This window comes from Myxocyprinus asiaticus, chromosome 5, assembly GCF_019703515.2.
Source record: "Myxocyprinus asiaticus isolate MX2 ecotype Aquarium Trade chromosome 5, UBuf_Myxa_2, whole genome shotgun sequence".
NCBI lineage: Eukaryota > Metazoa > Chordata > Actinopteri > Cypriniformes > Catostomidae > Myxocyprinus > Myxocyprinus asiaticus.
In genome coordinates, this window is record NC_059348.1 from 23290206 (window position 1) to 23316931 (window position 26726).

The window sequence follows — 26726 nt, forward strand, 5'->3', positions numbered from 1 at the left end:
TTCTGGTATGAAATGCCTACTTTTCATGTTCAAATCAAATCCAGATTTTGATTAACTGAAGTCAGGCCCTACATTTTTTTTCTCCATTTAATATCCTGCTTCACTCAGAAATGTTATGTGCATTAAACATAAAATAATTAAAATGGTTTGCATATTGACTTTAATGCATACTTAATATGATCCTGAGAACTCTGGACAGTCTATTTCAGCTGTGGACAGAAAGAGGGAGAAGTAGAGGATAAAGAGCCAGTTACCTGCAGTGACCTGAATCCACCCTTCAGCCACACATAATAGCGGAAGAAACAGAGTGGCGAGAGACCAAGAAAGAGGGTGTGTGAGAAGAGAGAGACGATAACAAGCAGCAGTAAACATGTTAGCAATCAACAGAAAAAGCAAGCATCACACAGTTAAACTAACATGCACAGTTAAGAAAAGGCCAAGAATAACAGTGATAGCAAAGCCAAGATCAGTGACAGTAGGAACAGAGTGCTCAAAGAGGTCAATGTGGAAAGGATGAGACTCAAACAGCTAATAAAAACACATTCATCCTCTGACAATGGTACAGAATTCATGAAAATGCCTGCCATAGGAGGCAAATAGATATAAGTAGGGATGTCCCGATGCCATTTTTTTGAGAATGAGTACGGGTAATGAGTATGGGATACTTCATTTTTGGTACAATTTATTTTCTAAACTCCATATCAACAGTTTATTTCAATTTTATCATCAAAATGGTGTTTAGATAAATGGATTCATTAAAACCTTAATTAAAATATAAAAATTAATTTCCAACATAATATTGTATTATTTTTTTAATCTAATGAAGTGCTTATATACAGAACCTCACAGCACAAACCAAAATAAAACATTGGGGTTATATTTTGTCGAATAAAGTGCTGTATAACAGAGCATCACAGATGTTAGATACTGCTTAAGTATAATACTAAATTTATTATTATTAATAATATTATTAGTAGTAGTAGTATTACAGTGAATATTACATAAATTTACAGTAGTGATATATTTCTGTCATACTTTTTTCCTATAAATTGAGCTTTTATTCTGATGGAGCTTTTATTTTGAAGTGTTTGTGTTGTTTTGACCAAGGAGCTCTGACATTATGATGGCAATTTCCCACTCTGGAAAAGCCGGTTGCTACGTGATTAAGTGATTATTAAACTGCAAAAGGCTGCTATTTAATTAAATATGTACAGTGTATGTGCCTCACTCTACAATGTGAATTTGCACTCTGTTTACTGTCATCTGCTACAGACAGAGCAATGCTCATGACGGTGTTTTCCCTGTATGAGCTTTGAAGGAGCCTTAAAAAGGTATGAGCAGTTGGCGTCAGCACAACACTGTCTCCACACATTCACAAGTGCTCACGTTTGAATTACATGTAAACTATATATTTGTCTAATTAAATTGAAGCTTTTGCAGTTAAACAATCTCAATAGGACATAGTGATTTTAATTTGTGGGCTGAATAATGACAATGACATTTGTATGTCAGATGGTATCGGTTTTTGGGATCGGAGCATTTTTACAAGTACGAGTACCAGAATTTGAGCACTGTATCGGACCCAATACCAGTATCAGTATCAGGACATCCCTAATAAGTCAGGGTCCAAAAATTAACACATGGTACATGTCAAATGATAAAAACTGATGGCAGTTGGGACATAATGTTGTTAGGAACATAATTCACTGACTGTACAATACAAATTGTAAGAAAAGTCTCACAACAGCAATTAAAATTCAAATCCGCATCTAACAACCTTTAGTGGAAAAATTAACATCAGAAGTTTATCTAGAGCCATCTTTACACTGCAAAGGTGGCACAGAAGCAGCATCTGAAATGGCATTTAGGTTTAGGTATTTACACAGACTGTTAAATGCTGCTCAGAGCAGGCATAAAAGCATTTACACAGCAATTGCATTTGCATCAATGTAATGAGCTTAATGTTTTGAATATAAAATTATAATATAGAAATGTGAAATTAATGAAAATTTGAAATGTTACTTTTGAATATGAACTTAGACTGCCTTTTGCATCTTTACACAGCAGGGCTCCAGACAGCGACTAAATGGTTGCATTTTGCAATCATTTGTCCTAATGGTGCAATTAAATTGCAAGAGGTCACATTGGTGCGACAGCAAAGTTGGCTGACTCTGATTATGCGCAATCGTTTTTTGTTGCGTATGAGAAATATCAAACAGCAAATATTCCAAAAGTAAAACAAGTCTACCCGGACCAGTCATTGCGGCTGAATGGACAGATCAGCGCAGAGCACGTGTGTTTACACGTGGAACAGTCTCACAGCTGCGCAGATCATCATAGACTGCATTCCAAACGGCATAAATCACCCTCAGAAGGGAACATTGAAGGGAGAACAATCATGATAGCCATGCTGCAAGATTGCTTCAAACTGAATTTCCAATAAAAATGACTTAAAGTGAGTTCCAAATGATCCTTATTTTTGAGCCTCACACCTTTCAGCCTTTCAAAGCTCTCACAGTGGATGGTACAGTCTTAGAAGAGAATAGGGCATAGGGATGATCACTTCAGAATGGAACGCACCCATATACAGCGCTGCGAGAAGCGAGGGCTGGGTCGCGGATTCTGCATTGATTATTTAAAACCTCTAGTATTTGTCTTCAGATGACTGTATTTTTAATCAGTAAGATCCTGATGAAAGGAAACCATGAAAGAATTTCCATCTCATTCCCCTGTCAGAGTATTTTAATTTAGCCCAGCATTAAAAAAAAGCTGTATATGTTTTTACAGGTTCCATTTGTAAAATCAGTAAATTTACAACATTTCAATATCAATGCTTTACTGTCAAGTGGGCATTTCAATGGGACAAATGTGAACTATTGGAAATGTACTTATTTTTAATATTATTTGTTTTCGTAAACAAATAATACACATTTTCAATTTACTCACTCTCACGCATTAAGGTGTGGAATGAAAAAAAAACATTTAGTCTCACTCAAATGGACCCAAAAGTAGTCCACACAGCTTATGAGCCATATTACAAACCTTCTAAAAGGTATACAATAGGTTTTGGTGAGAATCCTAAAATTGAATTGATTGTTCTTGACATTAACTGCCACTGTATAAAGATGACGGACCAGGATGTTCATTTTAAAATATTCCTTTTGTTTTCAGTATAAAAAAAGTAATTGGGGTTTGCAACGAAATAAAGGGGTGAAAATTATAACAGAATTTACACTTTTGGGTGAACTATTTCTTTGTCACCAAAGTGAAAATCTGAACAACAAAGCTACAATGTGTCTCCATTTTTTTGTGATGGGTGCAGTTTCATCAAGAGACAGCGAGTGGCTCATCTATAACAAGAGGCTGCTTGAACTAATGACTGTTTGACACAGAAGCACAATGAAAAAAACACACACAAAAAAAAAAAAACAGCCAAATTAATTTATAAAACTAAATATTTTAAGGAAAATATAAAAATACAGTTTCATGGCCAGTAAGAAAAATTTATGATCGGTAAATTCTAAATTGATCTGCCATAGGCAGGTGTAACCAAATTAATTTTGGACCCTGCTTACATTATTCTATTTCTTTTTTTTTTTTTACAAACAGAGGTCCTCTTTATTCAAGCAGGCTTCAGTTTATGAAAGTTGGTAGTACCTGTTGGTGTAAAGCACGAGGCCCTGGGGCAAACTGGGAGGAGAGTAAAAAGTCAAAGATCAGATGCAAAGAGGAGAAAGACTCTGCGACACATGCACTGTGTTTCTCAAACGCGAGCAGGAATTAGACGGGACACCTAGCGACACCTTTGCTGATAGTGAGAAGTTTCAAGTGAGAACGACAGCAGGGCTTGAGGAGTGTGTACCTGTCTGGGTTGCGGAGCAGTGTTCATTTGTGGAGTTGGGCCAGGAAAGACAACAGTGGGAGGCTGGCCTGGGGGATAGGGCGCCTGCAGAAGACATGAAAACAATGACAGTGTTAGAGACAACTTGGACAATTCTGGTTATGCTGATCAGAGTAATCGTCTCCTATTGGCTCTCACCTGTGTCAGTCCTGGCGATTGGGCGGGGTGGGGAACAGCAGGGGGTCCTGTTATAGGCTGAGGTGGTTTATTCATTTCCTGTGGTTCTGCATCAGGGGGCCTCACACCTGCCTGCCAAACTAGTGAGTCAGCAGAACATGCATCTATGAGAAATAATGGCTTTCAACCATACAGGAGCTTATACAGCAGCATTGGCAAGACTAGCATATTTTTTTTAAAAGCCTCCCGATGCCAACTTTTCAAAAAGAAACATATTTTTGACAACATGCAATCATGTGCAATTCAAATACTTTATGAATAATAAATACCTGAAAGGCATACCTCTAAATTAGTATTCTGAATTTTCCCTCAGATGAGTCCTTGTGTAGTGTGTTCTCTTCCAAGTTATACTGGGAAAAATAAGAGAAAATATACATACATTATAAACTGTAAACTTAACTGCAATTTGACAAGAAAGAGTGATGCACCAATTTATCCAGTAATCAACCGCCAATGGTTTAAAAACATCTGATGGTGAAAAAGGGCATGATGCCAGTCCATAGTGCTTTAGATACAAACATTGAACAAAATATCTTTGGTGGTAACCTAGTCATTTACATGTTTCACCGAGTGTAAACCTTTCAAAACGAGCTTGATTTACTTTAAAGATGAGTTGTTAAAGCTAAAGCTGCTTCAACAACAAAAACCTAAAAGAGACCAAGTTTCATCCTTGACTAAAGCCAACAACTCGCTCGGCAACACAAGCATTCGAAAGCACACCATGATTCAAACCGGCTGGCATAGTATTAAGAAGCTATTATTCAGAGAGTGATGGAGTTTATTGTGGTAGTTGATCTGTGGTGGACACTATTCTCTCATTATTTACTCACCCTCATGATATCCCAGGTGTGTATGACTTTCTTCACATTTGAAGAAAAATAGAATATCTTAGCTCAGTAGGTCCTTAAAATGCAAGTTAATGGAGATTTCTCTTTTGAAGCTCCAAGAATCACAGACAGTCAGCATAAACTTCATCCATACGACATCAGCAGTTAAATGTCTTCTAAAACGACATGACTGCTTTTGCCGCAAAAAAAGATTTATACTTATTTTAACTCTAAATCATGCTTTCGGTGAGCAGCGGTACGCACGTGACATTTGAAAACGCAAGAACTGACACACTTATATAAATATCTTATATGTTGCTTCTCAAGTAAATGTATCTTGTTTTAAGGATTTTTAGACAATTTTAAATGGAAAACAAGACAAAAACACTTGATAACAATAGGATTTTTTGCAGTGAATTTATTTACTGAACTTAAAGTTTAAAAACCCTTTAATTCAGTGAATGTCATTTAGAGATATTTTTAAAGGATGATTTTTTCCTTTATTGTTAGCAAGCATGTTTATTACAACCATTTAAGTCGGGCACAAGCTTAATAATCTGTTAAGAGCCAATGATTAATCGTTGCAATAATCGCCGAATAATCGTTAATCAATTATCAAAATAAACGTTGGTTGCAGCCCTACTTCCAATGTATTATTTGTAATATACTGTTGTAGCTGTTATAATTCACTGCCAAGAATGCAGCCCATGACTATCATCTGTCTGCTTGGATGTGGCCGTTCTGCATTTTGTTTTGTTCATCGTACTGCAATGTGAAATTACAATAAACATGGCTGAAGATGCTCAGTTAACAGGTAGGCCTATTCTACTAAAATAACTTTAGTCATAATTTTGACTAAATGCAAGCATAGCTAGGGAGGATTGGCAGAACCGGTGCCCCATTTCTTTTTGTTCTATACTTTTTGCACTTCATCATGCAGTAAACACTGAGAGTGATGGTGGCGTAGTGGACTAAAGCACTGAACTGGTAAGCAAAAGGTTGTTGGTTCAATCCCCACAACCATCAGCCATCTTGAGCAAGGCACTTAACTCCAGGTTGCTCCAGGGGGATTGTCCCTGTAATAAGTGCACTGTAAGTCACTTTGGATAAAAGCGTCTGCCAAATGCATAAATGTAAATGTAAACACTGAAGCATATTAGCATAGCATAACATTTAGTGCTTTTTAGCATTAAATCCTAAAATGCCTTGATTTTGGCATCTAGCAGGTAATAAAAAATGTTTCCTGGGCAGACAGACAACAGCAGATGTGGAAGGCGAGAGAAGTTTAGCACTGTTATAGCCGCTCTGAAAAAATGACCCTAATGAAATTGCAGGGAGCGATTCATTTGTTACTCTCTACTGGTTATGTCAAAAAAAAAAAAAAGCAAGCATGAAACAGCGATGCCAATTTAAAATGCTTAAAGCAATCAAACTAGCTAAAACTAATTATTGGGACAAACAGCGTCCCGACTTTAAGTCTGTTTACTGTTAGCTATGCGTTATAGGTATTGTGTTGAGAGAGACAGCACAGTTGCAATAAACATGGTGCATTTTGGAGAATATATGATAATTTAACTGAGATGAATTCATCTGAACAATTTAACAGCAGTGAACTGTAATCTGTCTCACGGCACTGAGAAAGAACAGACGACAGTCTTTTAAGATGGAAAATCAAATTATAAAACGAACAGTGTCCCGTGGCCATTTTTCCAATTTCCTATTTTTAACATGAGCATAAAATCTAAAATACGAACAAATGGTTTTGTAAATGATTAATGAAATAAGTCGTTTTTCCGATTTTAAATTCTTAATTGAATATGGAAAGAACAAATGATACACAGATTACTATTTAAGAGTGGTAAGGCACTGTGGGCATGCTGCGTTAGCTTAGAGAGTGAAAGGCGGTGGATGGTGGGTTTGCCTGCCAGACACAAAACAACACTTTATTTTTCATATCACAAAGGTAGTCTTTAGAGGAATTCACTTTAGAAAGGTGAAGTGTGTAATGTGTACGCCATTAGCAGCACTTAACTGAATTGCAACCAAACAGGTGATGAAAAATTAGCTGTCATCAAACAAGTGATGATCACTTGTGTGTGACTTTATTTTTGATATTATTTATCTGTATAATTTGAACATCTGAAGTACCTTATTTTGTTGTGGATGTCCCAATATGGATACAGAGAGCTAAATAAAAGAATCAAATTATATTTTGGTTGCATTTGAGCGCAATTTTTTTTTGAACTGATTGTGTAAAATAGGCACTTAATATCAGAATATCGATCGCAGGCCCCCGAATCGAATCATATCGCGGCAGACTTTGAAGTATCAAGGCCAAGAGAATCGATTCAAGATCGTATCATGATAAATGTCCGATTTACACCCCTAATTTGTAAGATGTTCTTCTAAAGAGGAAGCTTCAGTGCATCCCTAATTATAAACTGTAAAGTGTCAGTGAGCGCATTTACATAACCGATTATACTTAAGCCGACAAAATGTGTGGTCATTTCAACACCTTAAACAGTTTTCCTTTATCCGGTTAAGGTCACAAACGGTTGAAACACAACCTGATCAACATGGGCAGATTACTGCCTATTAATCCGATTTCACATTGCATGTAAACACCTTTCTCATCATTTTTACCAACTTATCCAATGTGCGCAAGAGTTGTGCAGATGCCCGTTTACAATTACACATCTCATGTGAATACAGTTTTCTTGTGTCTGACTTTTTTTTTAATAAGTTGGTTTTGGCTAGTTATCCGCGTACTGACACACTCACTAAAACAAGCACCTAAAAAGCCTATATGAATGATTTCTGTGTGCAAGTTAATAAAGGGTGGTGGTTAACTAGTGTCAATTCAGATAAGACTATGCCACACCCTTAAGATCTCAAACACACAGCGTTTCCTTCACATCCAAACTCAGTCTGGCCATTTCTCCACAATCTCTTGGCTCTGCAAAGAAAGGGAGTTGAGCAGCTGGGAAGCTCAGACCAGGGGTTATAGAGATGTAGTGTTCTCATTCTGGAATAGATCTGGGGGTGTCTGTCTGCCCCCTGTGACCCTCACACAACAGAGCAGGACTTAACATCCAGCCCTGTGTTTTTGATCCCACCAGATGGCAACCAATAAACATGTCCCTAAAAAGACTCGACTTTCTTGGTGAGAGTAGGTGGGGGAGGAAGTGTCATGCTAGGGAACTAAAGCACGTGGGGAATGCAGAGTCTGACAGACGGGCACCCTACTTGGCTTGCATAGCCTTCAAAATATAATACAGCAACCATTTTTCTCCTCCACATATCCAATTTGGTTTTAATAATAACCCCTTTTTCACTACGACCCCGTTTGCACCTGGTATTAAGATGTGTTTTGGGTGATCCGATCACATGTGGTCAGGTGAGACACATCGCTATTTACACCTAGTCACTAAATGTGCCTCCTGTGACCACTTGTGTTCGGATTTCAAGAGGAGGGTCTGGGTTTAATGACGACATACAAAAAAACTCAAGACAAAAAACAAAACAAAAACGCACAGGCTTTTCTCCCAGATGCAGCTGAAACTGAATCTAAGCACAAACGCAACAAATCTCCATTATTTTAGTGTAGTACATGTATTGAAGAAGCTTAAGATGTTCGCGCTTCTCATTTCTGTCTTTGCACGTTGATATCGGACAAAATCCATTACGTTCTCGCACTTGTGTATGCATGCGCTTTTTCAAATTTTCCAATCGGACGGTTATTTCCTTTTGAACCACTCATAACCAGCAAAGTTTAAACTCTTGTGTTAGCACAGCGGTTGACTGACAGGTGATGGGTGGCACTTCGCTGCTGCAGGGACGCATTCAGGACCGATTCGTGTTTACACCTCAAATGTGTTGTAGTTACATGCATTTTTGACCACATTCGTGTGTGTTTTTTGTGATCCGATCACAAAATGTTTCAGACCCCATTTAGACCTGTATTTAACACTGACATGTGATCGGATCACCCAAAATGCATATTAATACCAGAAGTAAACGGGGTTTATAAATCTTGACATCATGATTTCAAGCTCGATTTCACTTCCAAGCACCATCTAGCGCCTTGCACATGCATCAAGCACTAGCAAGTGTAATTGAGCTTGAAATCATGATCGTGCCAATTGACTGCAATGGCAAGATGTAGGCTACAATGAAAAGTTACATTTTTGTCTAATCTCACCCAAAATCCATTTGATCGCTTCAGAAGGCATGGATTTAGCCACTGAAGTCTTGAGTACTTTTATGCTGCCTTTGTGCTTTCTGGATCTTTAAAGTTTTAGTCATTATTCACTTGCTTCATCTCACATACGCAGAGCTGAGATATTCTTAATTTGTGTTTTGCAAAAGAAAGAAAGTCATACTCATCTGGGATGGCATTAGGGTAAATGCATGAAAGAATTGCCATTTTTGTGTGAACTACTCCTTTAAAGGGCAAGTTCACCCCCTGGATTTGATTTTTTGGGGCATTTTTACCTTTGAGGACATTTCATGGTTAATTATCAATTTATTAATACAGTTTCTCAAGATTAAGAATTTACTACCTCTTACCCTAACATTTAAATCAATCAACTCTTATTTTGTGCCATAATATGTATAGTCTAACTAGGAGTAAAATAGAATACTAAGAACTATCAGATGTTACAGATAAACAATATCACAGAAGAATTTATTACAAGGGCATTTTTGCCCTGCTATTTTGAATTTCAGGGGCATTTTGGTCGCATTATTTCCTTAATTCCCCTTAATTTCAGAACATATCTGCACCTGATATTCAGGAATCAGGTCAGAGATTGCAGCTAACAGTTCAAGAAACAAAACCAGACCAGCGGCAATCATTAAGAAACTAAACCAACTGAGACAAACCCAGTGTATGATTCATGTGACCTGATAATGCCACGAGAAAATAATCAATTAATTGATAACTTGATGAAATCCTCAAGATACTGAAACATTGACACTGGAGGCAACCAGTTTGTTCCTTTAGGCAGGGCCATAGTTAGTGGGGTGAAAGGTGGTAACGATTCTAGGGGCCCACGGGTCCAGGTGGGCCCCACAACAAATTCTTATCTGTATATTTTTAATAGGAAAGGAGCCCAGAGCAATATACAGTAGTCAGGGGGCCCAGAATACCTTGCTAAGGTCCTGCCTATAGGCCTATTACTAATGTGAAACGTTTGCTAAATGCTGGAAACCCTACAACTGCTCGGAAATAAACCGTTAGCAGTCAAGCTAAAACGAATGTTAAAGCTGCAAACAAGGAACTGCTTCCCAAACTCTAGGGGTGTTCAAGCAGGGCAATCTGTGTGGATATCAGCGAGCTGCTCCTTCAGACGTGTCACACCGCAGCCATGATGCGCTGCTGGCCTCCATATGGTACTGACACGTTCACATCCACTCCACCAGAAACAAGAGAACAACATCTTTTCAACTGCAAAACCGACATTTCACCATCTCGATAGAACCATTTGTGGGAAACTCAATCGAGCCAGGCCCTCTATATTTGTGAAGGGAAATAGCCATTTGATTGCGCTAGCTTATTAGCTACCAGCACTAAATCAATGCGGTTCATTTACTGCATCGCGTGCATACGACACTTTGGCAAAGTTGTGCTCGTGAGAAAAACTCGAAGCCCCTGTCACGCGCCGCACAAACTTGTACTAACGTCCGCGTGATGAGATTTTAAATGGTCACAAACGCTTTAAAACGAGCCGAAACAAGCGATTAACAGTGCATAAAGCGTGCAAACCTAAACCGGACCGCCATTACGGGGGCACAAAACTACCCCTCAGTGTGTATGCCGTCCAAATTCCTGAGGACTCCCAGAAACCAAAGCAAGATGATTGTGTGAAATTAGAAAAAGCGAAGAGCTAGTGGAATGACGCGCAAACAATAATCGGGCTATTGTGGCAAATAGTGAAAATAATTAGTGAGTAGTTAAAAGCTTTCAAGAAGGAGAGAGTGTTTAATACGTGACTTAACAGCAACATAAGACACCTCATGAGTATCAATCTAGGCCCACTTGGCCCCTGCCGATTAACTGTTTAAAAAGCGGCTATCATAGTTAGCATAGGCAATAGGATTACTCACCCCGCACCGCAGGCAAACGGGAAAACTTGAGGGCAAGACTTCGTCAACGTGTTTCTTGAAAGTTTGTTTTTAAATCTGTGACTTTACGAACACCGGGCGTCTTCGTTTCCACGGAGATATTCGGGTTAATCAAGTAAGAAGTGTTGGCTAGCAGCTGACACTTTAGGTTTAAATCCCACGTAGCGTGCAAAAATCAAGAAAAGTGATTGTATGGGGAGGAAAAAAAGAATAAATACAGCTTTCAGACGTTACTGCTGACAGAGTGGATGCCCCCAGAACAAGCCTCTCGACTGGAGGTCCATGATTAAGGCGCGGATGGTGACGGATTGCCAGTAAGTTGATCACACTCGAGTTATTAAACGCGATTAGAAGAGAGCCATGTTGCTACCGCGCTACTCCCCTTGAGCCCGCAGAACCGGACGGAGTGCTCCCCGAGCCGCGTGGGTACTTCCGGGTTAATCGACCTGAGCTCTGCAGGGTCATTCGCCAAGGGTAGAAATAGGGGGTACATAATAAAAGTCTCCTGTGTGCTTCAGATGAGAGAAATTTAATATTCGGATAAATCTCAAGAACATGTCCGGATCATGATTTTTATGATAAATACAAAAATTTTATTTTACCCTTGTGTGTCAATTTAAAAAAGTTACTCAGAGGTCCTAAGAGCACAAAAATATAAAAAAAAATAATAAAAAAAAATAAATGCCATAAAAATATTAGATATGAATATTATTTTCAACTTTCAATTAGTAATGATCATAACTACCAAATATTCATTCATTTTCAGGATTTTAACTCTTTAAATGCCAGTTTGTTTACATAATGCTACTGTTGTTTTTACACACACACACACACACACACACACACACACACACACAATTTTCTCAATACACACATACAAAGCACACTCTGACATCCATACCAACACACCCACACAATTTTAGCTGCATCATTTATTCAGCTGGCCTGCAGTGCTCTATAATACAGCAACAGAAAATAGGAAAAAAGCATGTATTTGCTCCATAGGCTAAACATGAGAAAAATTGCACCATCTGGTGGAAAATATTAAAAAATGTAATTTTGAAGCCAGGGCTCTGGAATGAAAGTATGATATCATAGAATTCATGATTTTATGCTTTAATGGCACTGGGATCAAATATTGCCATTTTAATGTGTTTCAATGGGGACATTTTTGTCCTTAAGGTCCTGAGTGTAACTATTTTGTGTACACAGTGTATTATAGATGTGTTATAGGAACTGAGGTTGAAATATTAAAATTCCCCCAAAAATACACACTTTTGGCAAAACTGATGTTATCTGAAGCGATCCAATCAGTTTTGGGTAAGAACAGACCAAAACGTATCTCCTTTTTTAACTGTAAATCTTGACATCAGCAGTCTCCTTGGTGATCGTGATTTCAAGTTTGATTACACTTCTTATAGCTCCATCTAGCACTCTGCGCATGCGTCATGCACTAGGAAGCGTAATCGAGCTTGAAATCATGATCACAGCTGTTCTTTTTGTGAGTATATTCACTGTCAAAATGAATATATTATCTGCTGTATTATTTTGTTTTCTCCAGGTGGCGTGAACCAGCGCATCGAGGCTTCAAATGGCACGTTATGGTGAACTGCTTCTGTGTTCTTGAGTTTGGGTTCTGTCAAGGCAACTGCAAGCTCACAGAGCGGTGGAACAAAGGGCAAGGATCCCTCCCGTCCATGCACTTGTGGATCTATGATCTCGCCGAAGGATTCCCACCCGCTGTGTATCGCCTGTCTGGGGGTCAGGCATGCGCAGGCCACACTCGCTAATCCTAAGCGTTGCCCGCATTGTTCCCGTTTCGTATGGAGAGTTTTGGAAAGGAGGGTGCGGGTCGCGGTGTCAAATAATGAGGATCCCTATTTTACTCCGCCACCAGCGGAGAAAGACCCCCCACCCCAGCTGCAAGTTGATTGGGTGGGTGTACACTGGACACTACAAGTCGGTTGACGGTCTGCTTCGAACTGCATATCTGCAATACGGGAATTGGCTATATCCCATAGTAAGATACTGAACGAATGTTAGAAAGAGAACTTTAGGTTACTCACGTAACTCCGGTTCTCTGATAACAGGAGTGAGGTATCTCACCACACTTCCCTCCATGCAGTTGCACAGAGAAGAGATATGCAGAGAATGAATTAGGCAACTATGACAATGGTTTATATAGGGAGGTGGGACTCCCTCATCACTGCTGTGATTGGTATGTCAACTGACAGACTGGGTGTTACATGAGTAACATAAATATTTAAAACATCGACAGAGAAAAGCCAAGGTATCTATACAATACACGTTAATATTAGTATTGTCATGGTACAACAAATCAGTCATTTAAGACAACCAAAGGTGGTTTGATAATTAATTTGTTTATAACTAATCACTTCACTGGAGAACTGCATTGCTGACCAGGTGGAGAGAGGATAATATTAGAGTTAACATTATCTGTTCGAACGGTTAGAACAAAGTTACAAAGAAACTGCTTCCCTTACTCTTAATCTGGTGTTTTGAATAATTATAAAAAAAAAATCACTTGTAAATTTGTGTGTTTCAGATAAGTTGAGTTATTTTTCCGGGGTTAAGGGGTGTCCAATTTGTTTCAGTAAGGTTATAAACATGAACGCTCTGAAGAGGTTTTGTTGCTAAGTAGATTTATAAGTTAATTATCAGTAGTAAACCATAATTTCAAGTTAATGTCAACCTTATGTGAAACTGCTGCCTGAGTTTTTGTTCTTGCTTCAGAAGACAAAGTGCATGCACAGTACATTGCATGAATGCACGTGCTAGAGGTAAACAGGAACATTTTCATAGTTTTTAGTTTTATAGTTTTTTTACCTTTAAAATGTCCCAAAATTTCTCAGTTCTGACAAAATAAACTTCTGTCCAACTTCCTAATTTTATGACATAGTTGTGTACAAAAGAAACATAAGCGCATGGTATAGCCTAAAATATACATCTGAAACATAAATGTAATATTCATGAGAGGGCACATGACTAAATACAGTAATGTATACAATGCCATTCAAAAACTATCGATGGGAGAATGGTGCCTCAGGTTTTTCCTGCCAGGATACTCAGCCTTACAGGCTCCATATGGTTAGGATTAGGGTGGGGTTAGTGCATCTGCTGCTTGCCAGGAACAAACAGAGGCACCTTTTTACAATGGGCTCTAAAATTACATTTAAAGACAAGACTTGAGTTGAATTTATTTCTATCCCTTTTTCTCTCTCCCTTTCTTGGACATTATTCATAGATTTCACATGACATTAAAATAAAACAATTCATATTGTCAGTAGTGATGAAGCATACAGTAGCTATTTGGCTTTGTAAGGCAGTGTTTTATGTTAATGCTAAACAACAAACACATTTGACCTGTAATATCTTTATTAATATTTTCATTATTTTCATATGGTAAAGGCTTTGAAGAAGTTACCAGTGTGGGAGAAATGTATTAAAGTATCACCATTGAAAGTGATACTTACTAACAGAGGCGGACTGGAAATCTGGAGAAGCTGGATTTTTCCCGGTGGGCCAGCCACGAAACAGGGCCGTGATATGCCAAAGGGGGCCACGATAGGCTTAAAAGAGCCACGAAACATTGCTGCAGTATGTCAAAGGGGGCCATGATATGCAGAAGGGGACAGATAAATGCTAGTGGGACACATACTCACCCCCCCCCACCCCTGGTCGACAACTTCACATCAAACCCCCACCCCCCCCCACTCCCACTGGTCGACAAAATTTCTCCAGGGCCAGTTTTCTTTCCCAGTCCATCCCTGCTTACTACAGTTCAGCACTATTTTACATTGAGTGGAAAGTTTTTATTATGCCTTTTAAAAACCATTGACGGATTAGTTGGTTATTGGCCTGTTTTCCCACCTTAGTTATCGTATCGGCAGAACCCACTATCGGTCGACCTCTAGCATAAATGATAAGATCATTTTTATTTTGGGGTTAACTATCATTTTAAGTTAGGCATAATGCCTAATTAAGCACATTACAACTGTCCCGGGTTAGTGATACAACTGTACCTGGTATGGTGACATGGTGACCTGGTATGTTGTAACAAAAGCACTCCTTGTCTTCAAACACCAGTAGTAGAAAACAGGAACAATGTGTGTAGGTTTTTTGGCATTTATTTTGTTTGTAGACAGATAAAGGTATCTCATGTGAAAAAATGGCATGTTTATTCTGCTCTAGATTTGTACAGTACAGCAAAAAGTGTTACTGCTGTACTCGGCCTACCCTACCCCAGAGACTATTTAAACAGATGGGTCCACTTCTATTAAAATGAATGGGAGAAAATTGAACAGCCAAAGGTCAACGGATGTAGAAAGGAAGTCCCGCCTTACATGTAAAAGAGCTAATAACTTTTTAGATCCAGACACTGCCTGTCAATCAACTCAAGAATGTGTACACGCATTAGCTATACTAGCTGGGGAAATTTTATTTGTTAGCATAATCTAAGGTAAAGAAGACTATTTGTGATACCAGTTTTGTACGATTTTACTGCTGATTTGAAATATGTTCCTTGATCGTAATCTTGACCAGCTGTTTTAGAGATTTCAGTCTTTCCCAATTCAAGTAGATAGGAGCTGCACTTGTATGCCACTTGTTTACCTAGAAAAATAGCTCCCCATGAGCATTCCAAAGATGGCCGCTGAGTGAACTGACTTGCTAAAAAGACATTGACCTTACTTTATGGATAAACCAAGGCTTGGTTAAAGATTTTTAAAATGCATTTTAAAAACAAGCTTTACAAACACTGTACCCTGTATTTAGGAGAGAGGAGAATTTGAGAGTATTAAGTATTAAGCATTTTGGAAACACTTTACAACAAGGTTCCATTCGTTAAGTAAGAAATAACTGACAACGGACCATTGAATTATAGAAAATATAATGCACACCCCGAGGTGGTAAATCTGCCACGACACTAGCAGAATTAGTTTTCAATAATAACATGGGCCGGAGTCAAATATTCTGATTATACCATGGTTAGCAAACCTTAAGACATTTTCTTCCCTAAAACGCTCTTGACAGTGGAACTGCTCTCTTCTGCCACAAATTCAGCGTCTAACTTTGAGACAGCCAGAGCCTTCATTAGTAGTTCGAAAATGTCACCTTAGAAGTAGCAACGGAGAATGCAAGATAGTGTGTGTGTGTGTGTGTGTGTGTGTGTGTGTGTGCGTTTGTGTGTCTATCTATCTGTAACCTTCAAATGTAATTTTTTTTAAATTAGTGAAACTTTCTGACAAGGCTTTGTCAAGCCAACATCAAGTTTTATCTTGACAAACTTTATCTATCTAGTTTATTCTGCAACTGAAAGTGTCCAATAATACAGGGTTACCGAAATAAAGTGACATTTTTGGTTGTTGAGGTACCAAACATATTATAATGGCTTCTTAAAAATGAACATTTCTAAGCCATTGGCATATTTGACAAAGAAAATATCCCAACTGGTTGATGAGATAACAACGAAAGGGGGAAATCCATATTTGTCAACCAAATTATATTAATAATGACTTTTCCTAAGCACCTCAGGGTTAACTCTCCAAAATTTGTCTCGAACTTTCTGCTGCACTAGCACTAAATCACCATTTTCCAATCTGACAGCTTAGGAAAGGGGAATTGGTAATGGCATTTAAGAGACATTGAGCAAATGTCCCATGAGATAATATTGCTACTGCTTTGAGATTTGGCTGTTGAAACTCTGCATTAGTTATAGCAGATCTAAAATCTAACAAATCTATACAATGAACTGCAAGAAACCTGTCTGTTTTACTGATCAGAGCATGACTGATTCCAAGATAGCTATGGGAAATCATATACTTCTCAACTTTCCATATGGATTGCATAGCTCTTCCAAAGCAACCAAATATATATCCTTACAGTAGTTTGTCATAAACTGTTAAACCCTTGTAAATAATAATTTGGAAATCGTACCTTTTAGTGCCCTGCATTTGCCTGGCTGTAATTATGAAACACATTCGCACATGGTTTTGAGAAAAAAAATTGTTGTAATAAAACAAAGTGGAAACCAGTATTGTAGTACTTGTGGAACTTTAATATATGGAGTTCATAATTAGATACCTGTTTGTAATGACACTACAGCAACATAATAACATTTTGTTGATATTTTCTTTCATACTGGAAATCTAGTTGTTCTGAGATGTAGTTTCATAGTCAGGGGAAACATGTCAGGACTCATTGCTCTACTTTGCAGTTATCTAAAGTGCATGCCTTCAGCAGGTCTGTAAAGAAAAACATGTGAAAAACATATGAATCAATCATTGTGTGATTATTCATTAAAATATGCTTGGAAATGTATTATATTTGTTTCATAAAAGTCAAATGCAACAAGCCATGGTTACAAAAAATGTTTCACTGCAACTGAGGCTTCCGAAGCATTTAGATCTATATGAAACGAATTTGGACTTATAACAAGATCTCCAAACGTGCTTTTGACTATGAATTTACCAGACATTCTTGGAAATTAATTGATGACTAAAACCGAAATAGACCTCATTCTATACCTGGTTCACGCTGGTCAGTCTCGTAGTTCTTTTCAATTATGTTTATGTACTTTTTAGTCAGGAATTCCTCAGTGGATTTTTTAATCTCTTGAAGGCATTTAGTGGAATCTGAGAAAAGAAGGTTTCTACCACCTTCTGACTTGAACAGGGGGTAACCATTGGCCTAAAATACAAGAGAGAGATAGAGAGTTAAAACCTTAGATCAAGTAATTAGATAATCTAGACATAATTATGGTTAAGAACCTAGGACCATATTAGAGAAGCATTGCCTGTTTCAAAAAAATTCATGTAGGACTAACACTGTAAAATGGCATTTGATCTAAAAACACAAAAGTTGCTGATTTAAATATAGGTAGGGACTGTGAACCTACTGTACATTATTATCATTTTGCCAATTATTTGGTAATGAGCTGCAATAGATTAACCCACCACAGTTTAATTTGCAGAGATATGAATAAATGACCAGTTGGCTGGTTGATGCTTTCCCTCTAACATCTAATCTGTGATTGAAGGCAAAACTACAGGAAAATATGCACAGAATAGCAGTGAACTCACTTCAGCATCTTTCAGGAGGGACACCACATCATCACGAACATCGTCCCGCGTCACCACAGCATGAGCTGGCACAAGGGCAAGGTTACATTTTTCAAAATCAGAGATTTTTTCTGTTTTATCTGGTGACTCTGGACAGATAAGTTCAAAATCATCTGACAACAGATCCTTAGCCCAAGCTGGTCCTTTACCTAAGCAGGTATAACAGTGAGAGAGGGAATATTAGTTAAACTGGACCAGAAGAAACATCATATTTTAACTGTGGGACAGAATGAACTCAATCAGTTTAAACCGCACTAACCATCTGTGTAATCCGGAACAATAGTGTGCTTGATAAAAGCTACTTCACCCGCATTTTCCGCAAGACACCTACAAAGGAAGTGAGATTTACAAAAGCAAAAGTAAAGACAAAGTCAGCAGCAAATGATCATAATGTGCATTATATTATGGAGTGGAGTCAGCATACAAATTCAAAGAGGACATTTCCATTTCCATTGTGTGTGACTAACTGCTGTCCAGTACCTGAAAGCCCCATCATAACCATAATACATCTCGCCAGCAGAGGCTTTGCACTTGCTCTCGTCTCCCACTGCCTTTCCACTGCCCTTACATAGCTCACACATGTTTGAAGAAGGATCAGCACCAGGAGCACAGCCCTTGCTGAAGAAATCATCTGAGAAATTAAGATAAAACTCGTTATTTATAAGAGAAGGAACAAAGAAATTGTGCATGACAAAGGTGTTGATCGTCATGATTTTGTATACCAAATCAAGGCACATATCATTTCATCTTTGTTTCCTCTGTGTTTGGATGGACTTTACCAAAGCATGTTTAAATTTGATTTTGTTTTGTTTTTTGCCATTTTTGCTCACTGAGATTTTTTTAAAACATGGAGCAAACTCCACCAACAGGAATTATGTTGGTAATGCATAACCAGAAGTTCATCCACAAAGAAATGTTGTCCCAACTCAAAAGAGGAGGATTTAGACCAGTGGTTCTTAAATAGGAGGCCTCAGCAAACTTAAAATGGGGCCTCAAGATGACTTCAAATGGTCTAAAAGATGTACAATTTGTAAACTGACAAATATTCCTTAGTCAGCTCCCTTCTCTGACACTTTTTGGTGAAGAACATGCAGTTCTTAAAACTTCTGGAATCACAAAATTAAAAACATAAAATATTAAGGTGCATTGCCTGTACTGGAGATGGACTGACTGTCCCATACATCAAGGTTGTGCATCAAGCTTGAATTGCTCCGATGGTAGGAACATTCTTTTTTATGCAGTTTATGTACGGGTCATTGACATGATTAATTGCATAATTTAACACATTATTTTTCATATAATTAATCGCACTAAATTAACGCATTAAATCGATAGCCCTACTATGAACATGTTTTAATGAAATGTGAATTTAATGAATTAACCAGCTGTGATTGCAAACTCACTTCTGTGCACATAATACTCACAGAGGTTACAGTTTTGTTTTGTTAAGCAGATAACTGCTTTTGGTACTTTCCAACCAGCATTGCGGTCCAGGCCAGTGTGGCAGGACTTCTTCCCTTTCAGATTTTTCCAGGTCACACCTGAACCCTTATGCACCACGGCCACAACATAATAGGATGAAGCACCTGTGCACATCACAGAAAAAAAGTTTATGACAGGGTAGGCATATACACTGAAGGGCTTAGCAGATCAATAACTGAGGCAGAAAATTAATCAAAAGATGCAGTACAGTGCTTCACAAGCACTTACAGAATGAAAGTAATACTTACCATTGATTTGTGCCCCGAGACAATTTGCTGAAAGGGAGTGGATATAGTTTTAAGTTTCACTGTCAAACATATACATTCTGACTGTAAATATGCATATAACAAAGACAATGGGCAATCTGAGGTGGTAGACATGGACGGATCATGATGTCAGCATATCCTGAGCATGCTTACACATCAGTGCATACACTGAAAGCGATAAGATCATGATCCCTTTAGGCCCATGGGCATGTTAATAAAATAAATTGTTTGTCACTTTTTAAAAAATGTTTGCCCTGTTATTGGCATAAAATAATATATATATTTTTTATATATATATTTAACATTTATAGTAAATAAGCATTGTTTCTGTAGCTCATTTGGGCCCCCTGCTGGTCTGGGGCCCAGTGCAATTTTCCAGGAGGCCTGTGTGTTAATCTGTCAATGGTGGTAGCATGTAAATGAGATTAAGCATTGAAAGAGTGTGTGTTCTGTTTATTCTCACCCTCATTATACTGTTCAACCATGACTGGAACCAGACCACACTTTCCAGCAATATACACTTGCCCACCATCAGCTGCAAAAGCATCTGCATCTCCACGCTTAAAAAGACAAGATTCAAATCAAAGAGAATATTATTCTATAGGGGGTCAGCACATCAATCTGCAATCACTGCCCTTCATGTGATCCAACAATACCTTGACCATCTTGATGCACTCATCCACAGATGATGCGCTTCGACACATCATACGATCAATTTTTAAATTGTCACACTTCTGCAGCTCAAGGTGGCCGACAGTACACCAATTAATATCACGAGGTAAGACTGGAGGTTTCTTTGGCCCGTCTAAGGAGAAAATATCAACCATCAGACAAAGTCTATATACACACAGTTCATGTTTTCCCAGTAAATATAAATGAACTGCATAATGGCAGTGTTGTTATATTTAACAAAAACTAAAAGAAAAAGGAAAAAAGTTAATGAAAACATTGAAGGGATAGTTCACCTAAAATGAAAATGTTCTCATAATTTACTCAACCTCATGCCAACCCAGATGTGTTTGACTTTCTTTCTTCTGCTGAACACAAAGATTTTTAGAAGAATATCTCAGCTCTGTAGGTCCATACAATTCAAGTGATTAAATCCATGTCTTTAGAAGCAATATGATAGGTGTGGATGACAAACAGATCAACATTTAAGTTTTTTTTTATTTTTTTTATTATGAATCTCCACCTTTGACCAGTGAAAATGTGAATCGACAAAAAAACAAAAGAATGTGGAAGTGAAAGTGGAGATTTATAGTAAAAAAGGACTTCAATATTTATCTGTTTGTTTTACACACACCTATCATATCACATCTGAAGACATGGATTTAACCACTGGAGTCTTATAAATTACTTTTATGCTGCCTTTGTGCTTTTTGGAGCTTCAAAGTTTTGGTCACTATTCACTTGCAATGGATGGACCTACAGAGCTGAGCTATTCCTCTAAAAATCTTTGTGTTCTGCAGAAGAAAGAAAGTCATACACATCTGGGATTGCATAAGGGTGAGTAAATGATGAGAGAATAAAAAGTTTTGGGTGAACTATTCCTTTAAAATTACAACAAAACTAGCATAATTGGAAAATTTGAAACTTAAGTAAAATACATTTTCATGACTCAAATTAATTCAATATCCCTAAATTAAAGTTTTTGATATGAGCATTTTATATATTTATAAACCTTTAATTTAATGTCATTAAATATATTTAAGTGATAGCAGTTAATGCATTTACTTTATATGCCCTGAAATACTAAAACTAAAGCTAAAATAAAAACTAGATATACTTAAAAACTAAAACTAACAGTTGTAGAGTAAAAAGTAAATTAAAAAGACAAACTGAAAATGAAACAGAAATAAAAAGAAATTTAATAAGCATGCATAGTGGAGAAAACATTTTATGGATCATATTGAGTCATTTATGTACAGTGGCCCCAAAAAGTCTTTAGACACGACTGAGGGCACACTTAATATATATGAATGTCATTGCATTGGAAACAAAATATCAGACTAAGTGAAATCTGCAAACAAATGATGCTAGACCTTTTCTCAGAACTAACTTCACTTTTCTAAGCCATTTTTTAACCAACTGGTCTCAAGGTGATTTTTAGTGGATGTATTACATTTACTATGGACAACTGGACATGATCCACCAAGTTTAACAATCAGAAACAATATATTTGGGCTGAAAAGTGTGCTATCTTTCTTTACAATAAATGAGATTTAATACGATGACAAATACAGTTCAAATACTTTTAGGGCCCACTGTTTACATTCTAAATTTGTTTTTAGGACAAGTGTGGGTCAGTAGTGTGTCACCTTTAAGGGCACGCATGTTCTCGTAATACTCTTCTCCCAGGTAGAGGAAGGAGTCTGTGCTCTTAGGCAGGAGGTCTAAGCCAGATGCAGAGTCGGAGAGTATCAGGTCTTTTCCCCCAAACGCCTCAGATGAGAAAAGATCTGAAGCCTGTTTAGCACAAAAGTTGAGCATTCAAAATTCTGTTGAATGTTGTATCGTATTATGGGGTCAAATATCGGCAACAAGATTACTAGATCTGTTTGCATTCTGATTCCTTTCATTATACCGATATTGTTAACAGTTAAAGTAGCAGGGTCTTTATTGAGAAATTATATAGTAAAATGCAATTTAAAGTTGAAATCAGTAACATCCATTAAAATGGCATACCGGAATTTTTTGAAGAATTTTGTAAATGTTTTCTGAATCATCATCCTTGCGAATTATGACAGCAACAGCGGGCTCTTTGCCGAGGTGGCAGCTCTTGTAATCATCAACACTTTTTCTGCTGCCGTCCTGGCACAACAGCTCATAGTTCTGTCTCTCACCCACTTGAGAGTTCAGATAAAAGAATAGGCTTTTACATGAAAGGCTTGGAAATCAGAACTTCTTGCCACCTATCATAATGTCATTAAATTTAACAGTTCTTTGTGGCATAATCAGTGACGTTGATATCAGTAAATTGGTGCTATTTGGCAGGAGATATTACTCACCTGGGATTGCATTGTGACAGACGAAGGCAACTTTTCCTTCATCATTCTTCAAGCACCTAGAGAGGATCCATGAGTTTAAAATATTGTTAGAGTCAAATATATTAAGATACATATGTATGCTGAGTAGATATTTCTGAATTTATGTTAAAGAGGTCATGACATGAATCATATTCTATGATCTTATTAAATTAAGAGGTCATTGCACTATAAAAACATACTGTAAGTTTCAGAACTCAAAACATCCTCCTCACTACAAAAAGAGCATTTGTTGAAAACAAGCTGCCAAAATGACTCATTCTCTACTTCCTCCATATTGTGATGTCATACTGTGGTAGATATTTGCATCTGACTGCCTCCACATCAACAAATCAACACCTACTTTACCTGATCACTTACGAAGCCCCGCCCAGTCAAGTCTTAAAGGAGTAGCAGCACCAAATCTGAACATTTCCAACAGAGTCAAAATAAGGGTGAAAAATGATCGTATTTTACAAATATAGGAACATGTTGAAATGATAAAAATGTCATGTCATGACCCCTTTAAAGTTGTTGATTTATTTTGTATTTGAGTAACAGATTGCATGTTACTCCAGTTATTTTGGAAAGGACTTTTATTTTGGTGTGGGCTTCTGGTTTTGGCGTGACAGGCTGAGTTTGGAATGGCGTTCTACCCATACTACTCTTACTACTACTGACATGGCTGTATATACACAGTACTGTGCAAAAGTTTTAGGCACATAAGATGTTTCACAAAAGCATTTGTCTCAAGATGGTTATTTATATCTTCATCTTTAGTGTGTCAATAGGAAATATAAATGTTAGACTCCCAAACATTACTTTTGCAAATAGAAAAGATTAGAATAGAAGAACAGGGAGCTCTGCAACAGATGTCATGGCCCCCACAAAGCCCCCCACTGAACATCATGTCATTCTGAGATGACATAAAGAGACAGAAGCAATTGAGACAGCCTAAACAGATAGAAGAACTGTGGCAAATTCTCCAAGAATCTTGGAACATCCTATCTGCCAACAACCAAGAAAAACTGTGTCCAGGTGTACCTAGGAGAATTGGTGCTGTTTTAAAGGCAAAGGTGGTCACACCGAATATTGATTTAGCTTTTTTATGTTTACTGGACTTTGTATGACATTAAGTGATAACTGAAAACTCTTTATGTAATTATTTTTGAAGACACCCTCTATGCAACATTTTTCACAAGTGCCTAAAACATTTGCACAGTACTGAATATATATGCACCCATAAAATCTCCCCTGGTTTTAAGCCCGAAAGCACCCACACGCAAATATTAGAATATTGTTAATTATATAAAAATGTGATAGTGAACTTCTGTGGATCATACCGGAAGGCTCCATCATCGCCATGGTAGTCTTCTTTGGATGAACAGGAGCAGTCACCCTTGCAAGCTTGGCACAGTTTTGGATATTGGGTTTTTGATATTCCAGGAACACAGGCACCAGCTGAGAAGTGCTCTGACACAGCTGTTAAACAGAAACATGTAATTTACAGTGCTGGGTATGTTACTCAAAAGTAATATACTACAAATGATTAATTACTTCTCTAAAATGGAAAATTACTTCATTGAAAAAGTAATCACATTACTAATTATTTTACTTTTAAGTTTCTTACTAAGACACTTTTCCACTCATCAAATTTTAAATAATGTCTATATTTTTTATCCTTAATTGTTGCACAGAAGTCATACACTCTTCAAATGTCACAGAAACACAAGTAGATGTAGGCCTATATACAAATGTAATTCATGTATTAAATGTATGTTATATAAATATTATTTTTGAAATATGTGTAATCCTAGTAATGTACATAAAAGTAAATGTCATGTGTTACACACCTTTTTGACAGTAACTAATTACTTTGTAATCAGATTACACCAAACACTGGTAATGAAACATTTAAAATATATTCACAATTTTCCTGTGCCCCATTAAATAGTGAAACATAATCACAAAATAATTCACATAACAACAAATTGAATCTATAAATGATTTTCCAATTGGGCCACACTTACCCTTCTCCACAGATTTGTCATCAGGACCCTCCCATTTAATTATCGACTTTGAAACCAGTTTGCCAATAGGGATATTCCAGCCTCCAGATGATTTGTAACAACTGTGGCAGGACGTCTTCCCAGTTAGCTCATTTATTGTGAAGCCAGTGTTTTTCTTTACCACAGCAACAGCATAACAGCACTCTTGAGAGGAAATGGGGTTTAGAGGAGGTGAACAACAGATCAAACACAAAACAAAACCAATATAAACTTAATAACTGTGACTCTGTTCATTTTACAAATGTAAAAGAATGCACAAATTCAAATTCAATAAGAGGCATTTGTAAAATAAATTTACATTTTCCTTCCACTTTCCTCTAGAAGAAATATCTGCATACTAACTCACATAATATTGACACTCATATATAAAACAGCAAAGTTTAATTTAATGCGAAAACTCAGTTTTGTGGGTGAAATACTTAAAAAAAAAAAAAAAAAAAAAAAAAAGGTCAATTAATCTCCATTAAAAGCATGTCGTAAATCCATCACACTAATGCTGTATTACTGATGTAGTTTTATTCTGACAATTTTAGTGCATTTTAATTATTTGAATTAAGTGTAAGAATATTATGCTCAAATATTTTTATCGATCGATGTCTGGAGAGCTACTGTTTGACCAAACTATTTAATGCAATAATAATTGCACTTACAGGATGTTTTTACAGTTTTACAATCTCCCTGATTTTCTTTCAGTGCAACCTTGTATAAAAATGACTTCCTTGACTGAAACATGAATGAGGTGGTAGATTTCTATCCATCAAAAGCTTATTTATAGCTGATATAAATTGCACTTTATTTACAATAAACATATATAATTATACCTTGTATAATTGTTTATTAGTTACCTTTTTTATACTTCTCTGCAATGATAGGTTTGAGTTTATAGTTTTCGAGTCCACCGTAGTATACATGTTCTCCATCTGCAGTCATAACATCTGCTCCACCAGACTGACAATCAAAAACAATGAAATGAAAACATAGCCAATACTTTTAGAGACACAGCATTTTCTAGGACAGATGGACACAAAACAACCAAGGCGAAAGAGAAGTAGAATAAATAAGTATATTTTACCCCAATGCTCTTCATGCAATCAGTCACACTCGGTTGGTGAACACATTCAAGCTCTGGTGCTTTGCTGGTAAGGTGTTTGCATTTATTTAATTCATTATGTGAATTCACACACCATTTGACCTTTTGACTACTGGCTAAGGACAGCGCCAAAACTGCAAAGACAAAAACCACGGTGTTAAACACAATGATTGAACAAGGTTAAGGAAAATGACTATGAAATCAAAATGAATTTGGAATTACCAAGGCACCCCAAAAACTCAAAGAGCAGGCTGTTCATATTGGGCCTCCACCGGAGATATTCAGCAGGCGGTGACAGGAGAAACTATGCTTTTTATAGATCTAGAAACACTGGTGGGTTGGGTCAGGCAAACACAAGACATGATGACCATCATCGTTTGCTCATGATTTCTCAACATCTGCGTGTGCAGGCAGTGTGCCAGTTCACATTCTGCAAGGTGGGAATTTTCTGATGTGGAAATTCTTTGGTGAAGCTAATGTTAACATGTCCTCTTTAAACATTTAGTAAAGGATTTTATTAAAGAATGTGTTGAAATAGCGTCATCATTTCTTTTTTATAAAGTAAATGTTGCATAATTATTGTAACAATAGCCTAGTTACCTATTACTAATACCAGTATTCCGAAT

General features: G+C 37.3%; 2 protein-coding genes across 5 annotated transcripts in view; both read right to left on the reverse strand.

Annotated features, from left to right (window-relative positions):
* Window positions 1-11443, reverse strand: part of eif4g1a (eukaryotic translation initiation factor 4 gamma, 1a) — a 43858-nt gene extending 32415 nt beyond the window's left edge. For 3 of the 4 annotated variants that reach the window (XM_051697294.1, XM_051697293.1, XM_051697291.1), the window contains exons 1-6: window positions 11014-11443; window positions 4361-4428; window positions 4040-4158; window positions 3863-3946; window positions 3658-3690; window positions 255-275 (exon numbers count right to left, since the gene is read on the reverse strand). In XM_051697294.1, the coding sequence (XP_051553254.1) occupies window positions 255-275; window positions 3658-3690; window positions 3863-3946; window positions 4040-4114 (213 nt within the window). In that variant the 5' untranslated portion in view covers window positions 4115-4158; window positions 4361-4428; window positions 11014-11443. The remainder of the gene's footprint in view (window positions 1-254; window positions 276-3657; window positions 3691-3862; window positions 3947-4039; window positions 4159-4360; window positions 4429-11013) is intronic. The other variant, XM_051697292.1, reaches the window with a different exon arrangement.
* A 5643-nt stretch (window positions 11444-17086) lies between these two features.
* Window positions 17087-26460, reverse strand: tfa (transferrin-a). The gene is made up of 17 exons (XM_051698076.1): window positions 26323-26460; window positions 26083-26234; window positions 25856-25958; window positions 24972-25154; window positions 24285-24423; window positions 22927-22982; window positions 22604-22764; window positions 22237-22384; window positions 20575-20723; window positions 20382-20478; window positions 19901-19927; window positions 19595-19756; window positions 18651-18801; window positions 18430-18497; window positions 18132-18319; window positions 17577-17739; window positions 17087-17294 (listed from the first exon to the last, which is right to left on the reverse strand). The coding sequence occupies exons 1-17, from the start codon at window positions 26357-26359 to the stop codon at window positions 17248-17250; spliced, it is 2031 nt and encodes a 676-aa protein (XP_051554036.1). The 5' UTR covers window positions 26360-26460; the 3' UTR covers window positions 17087-17247.
* Between the last annotated feature and the right edge of the window lie 266 nt (window positions 26461-26726).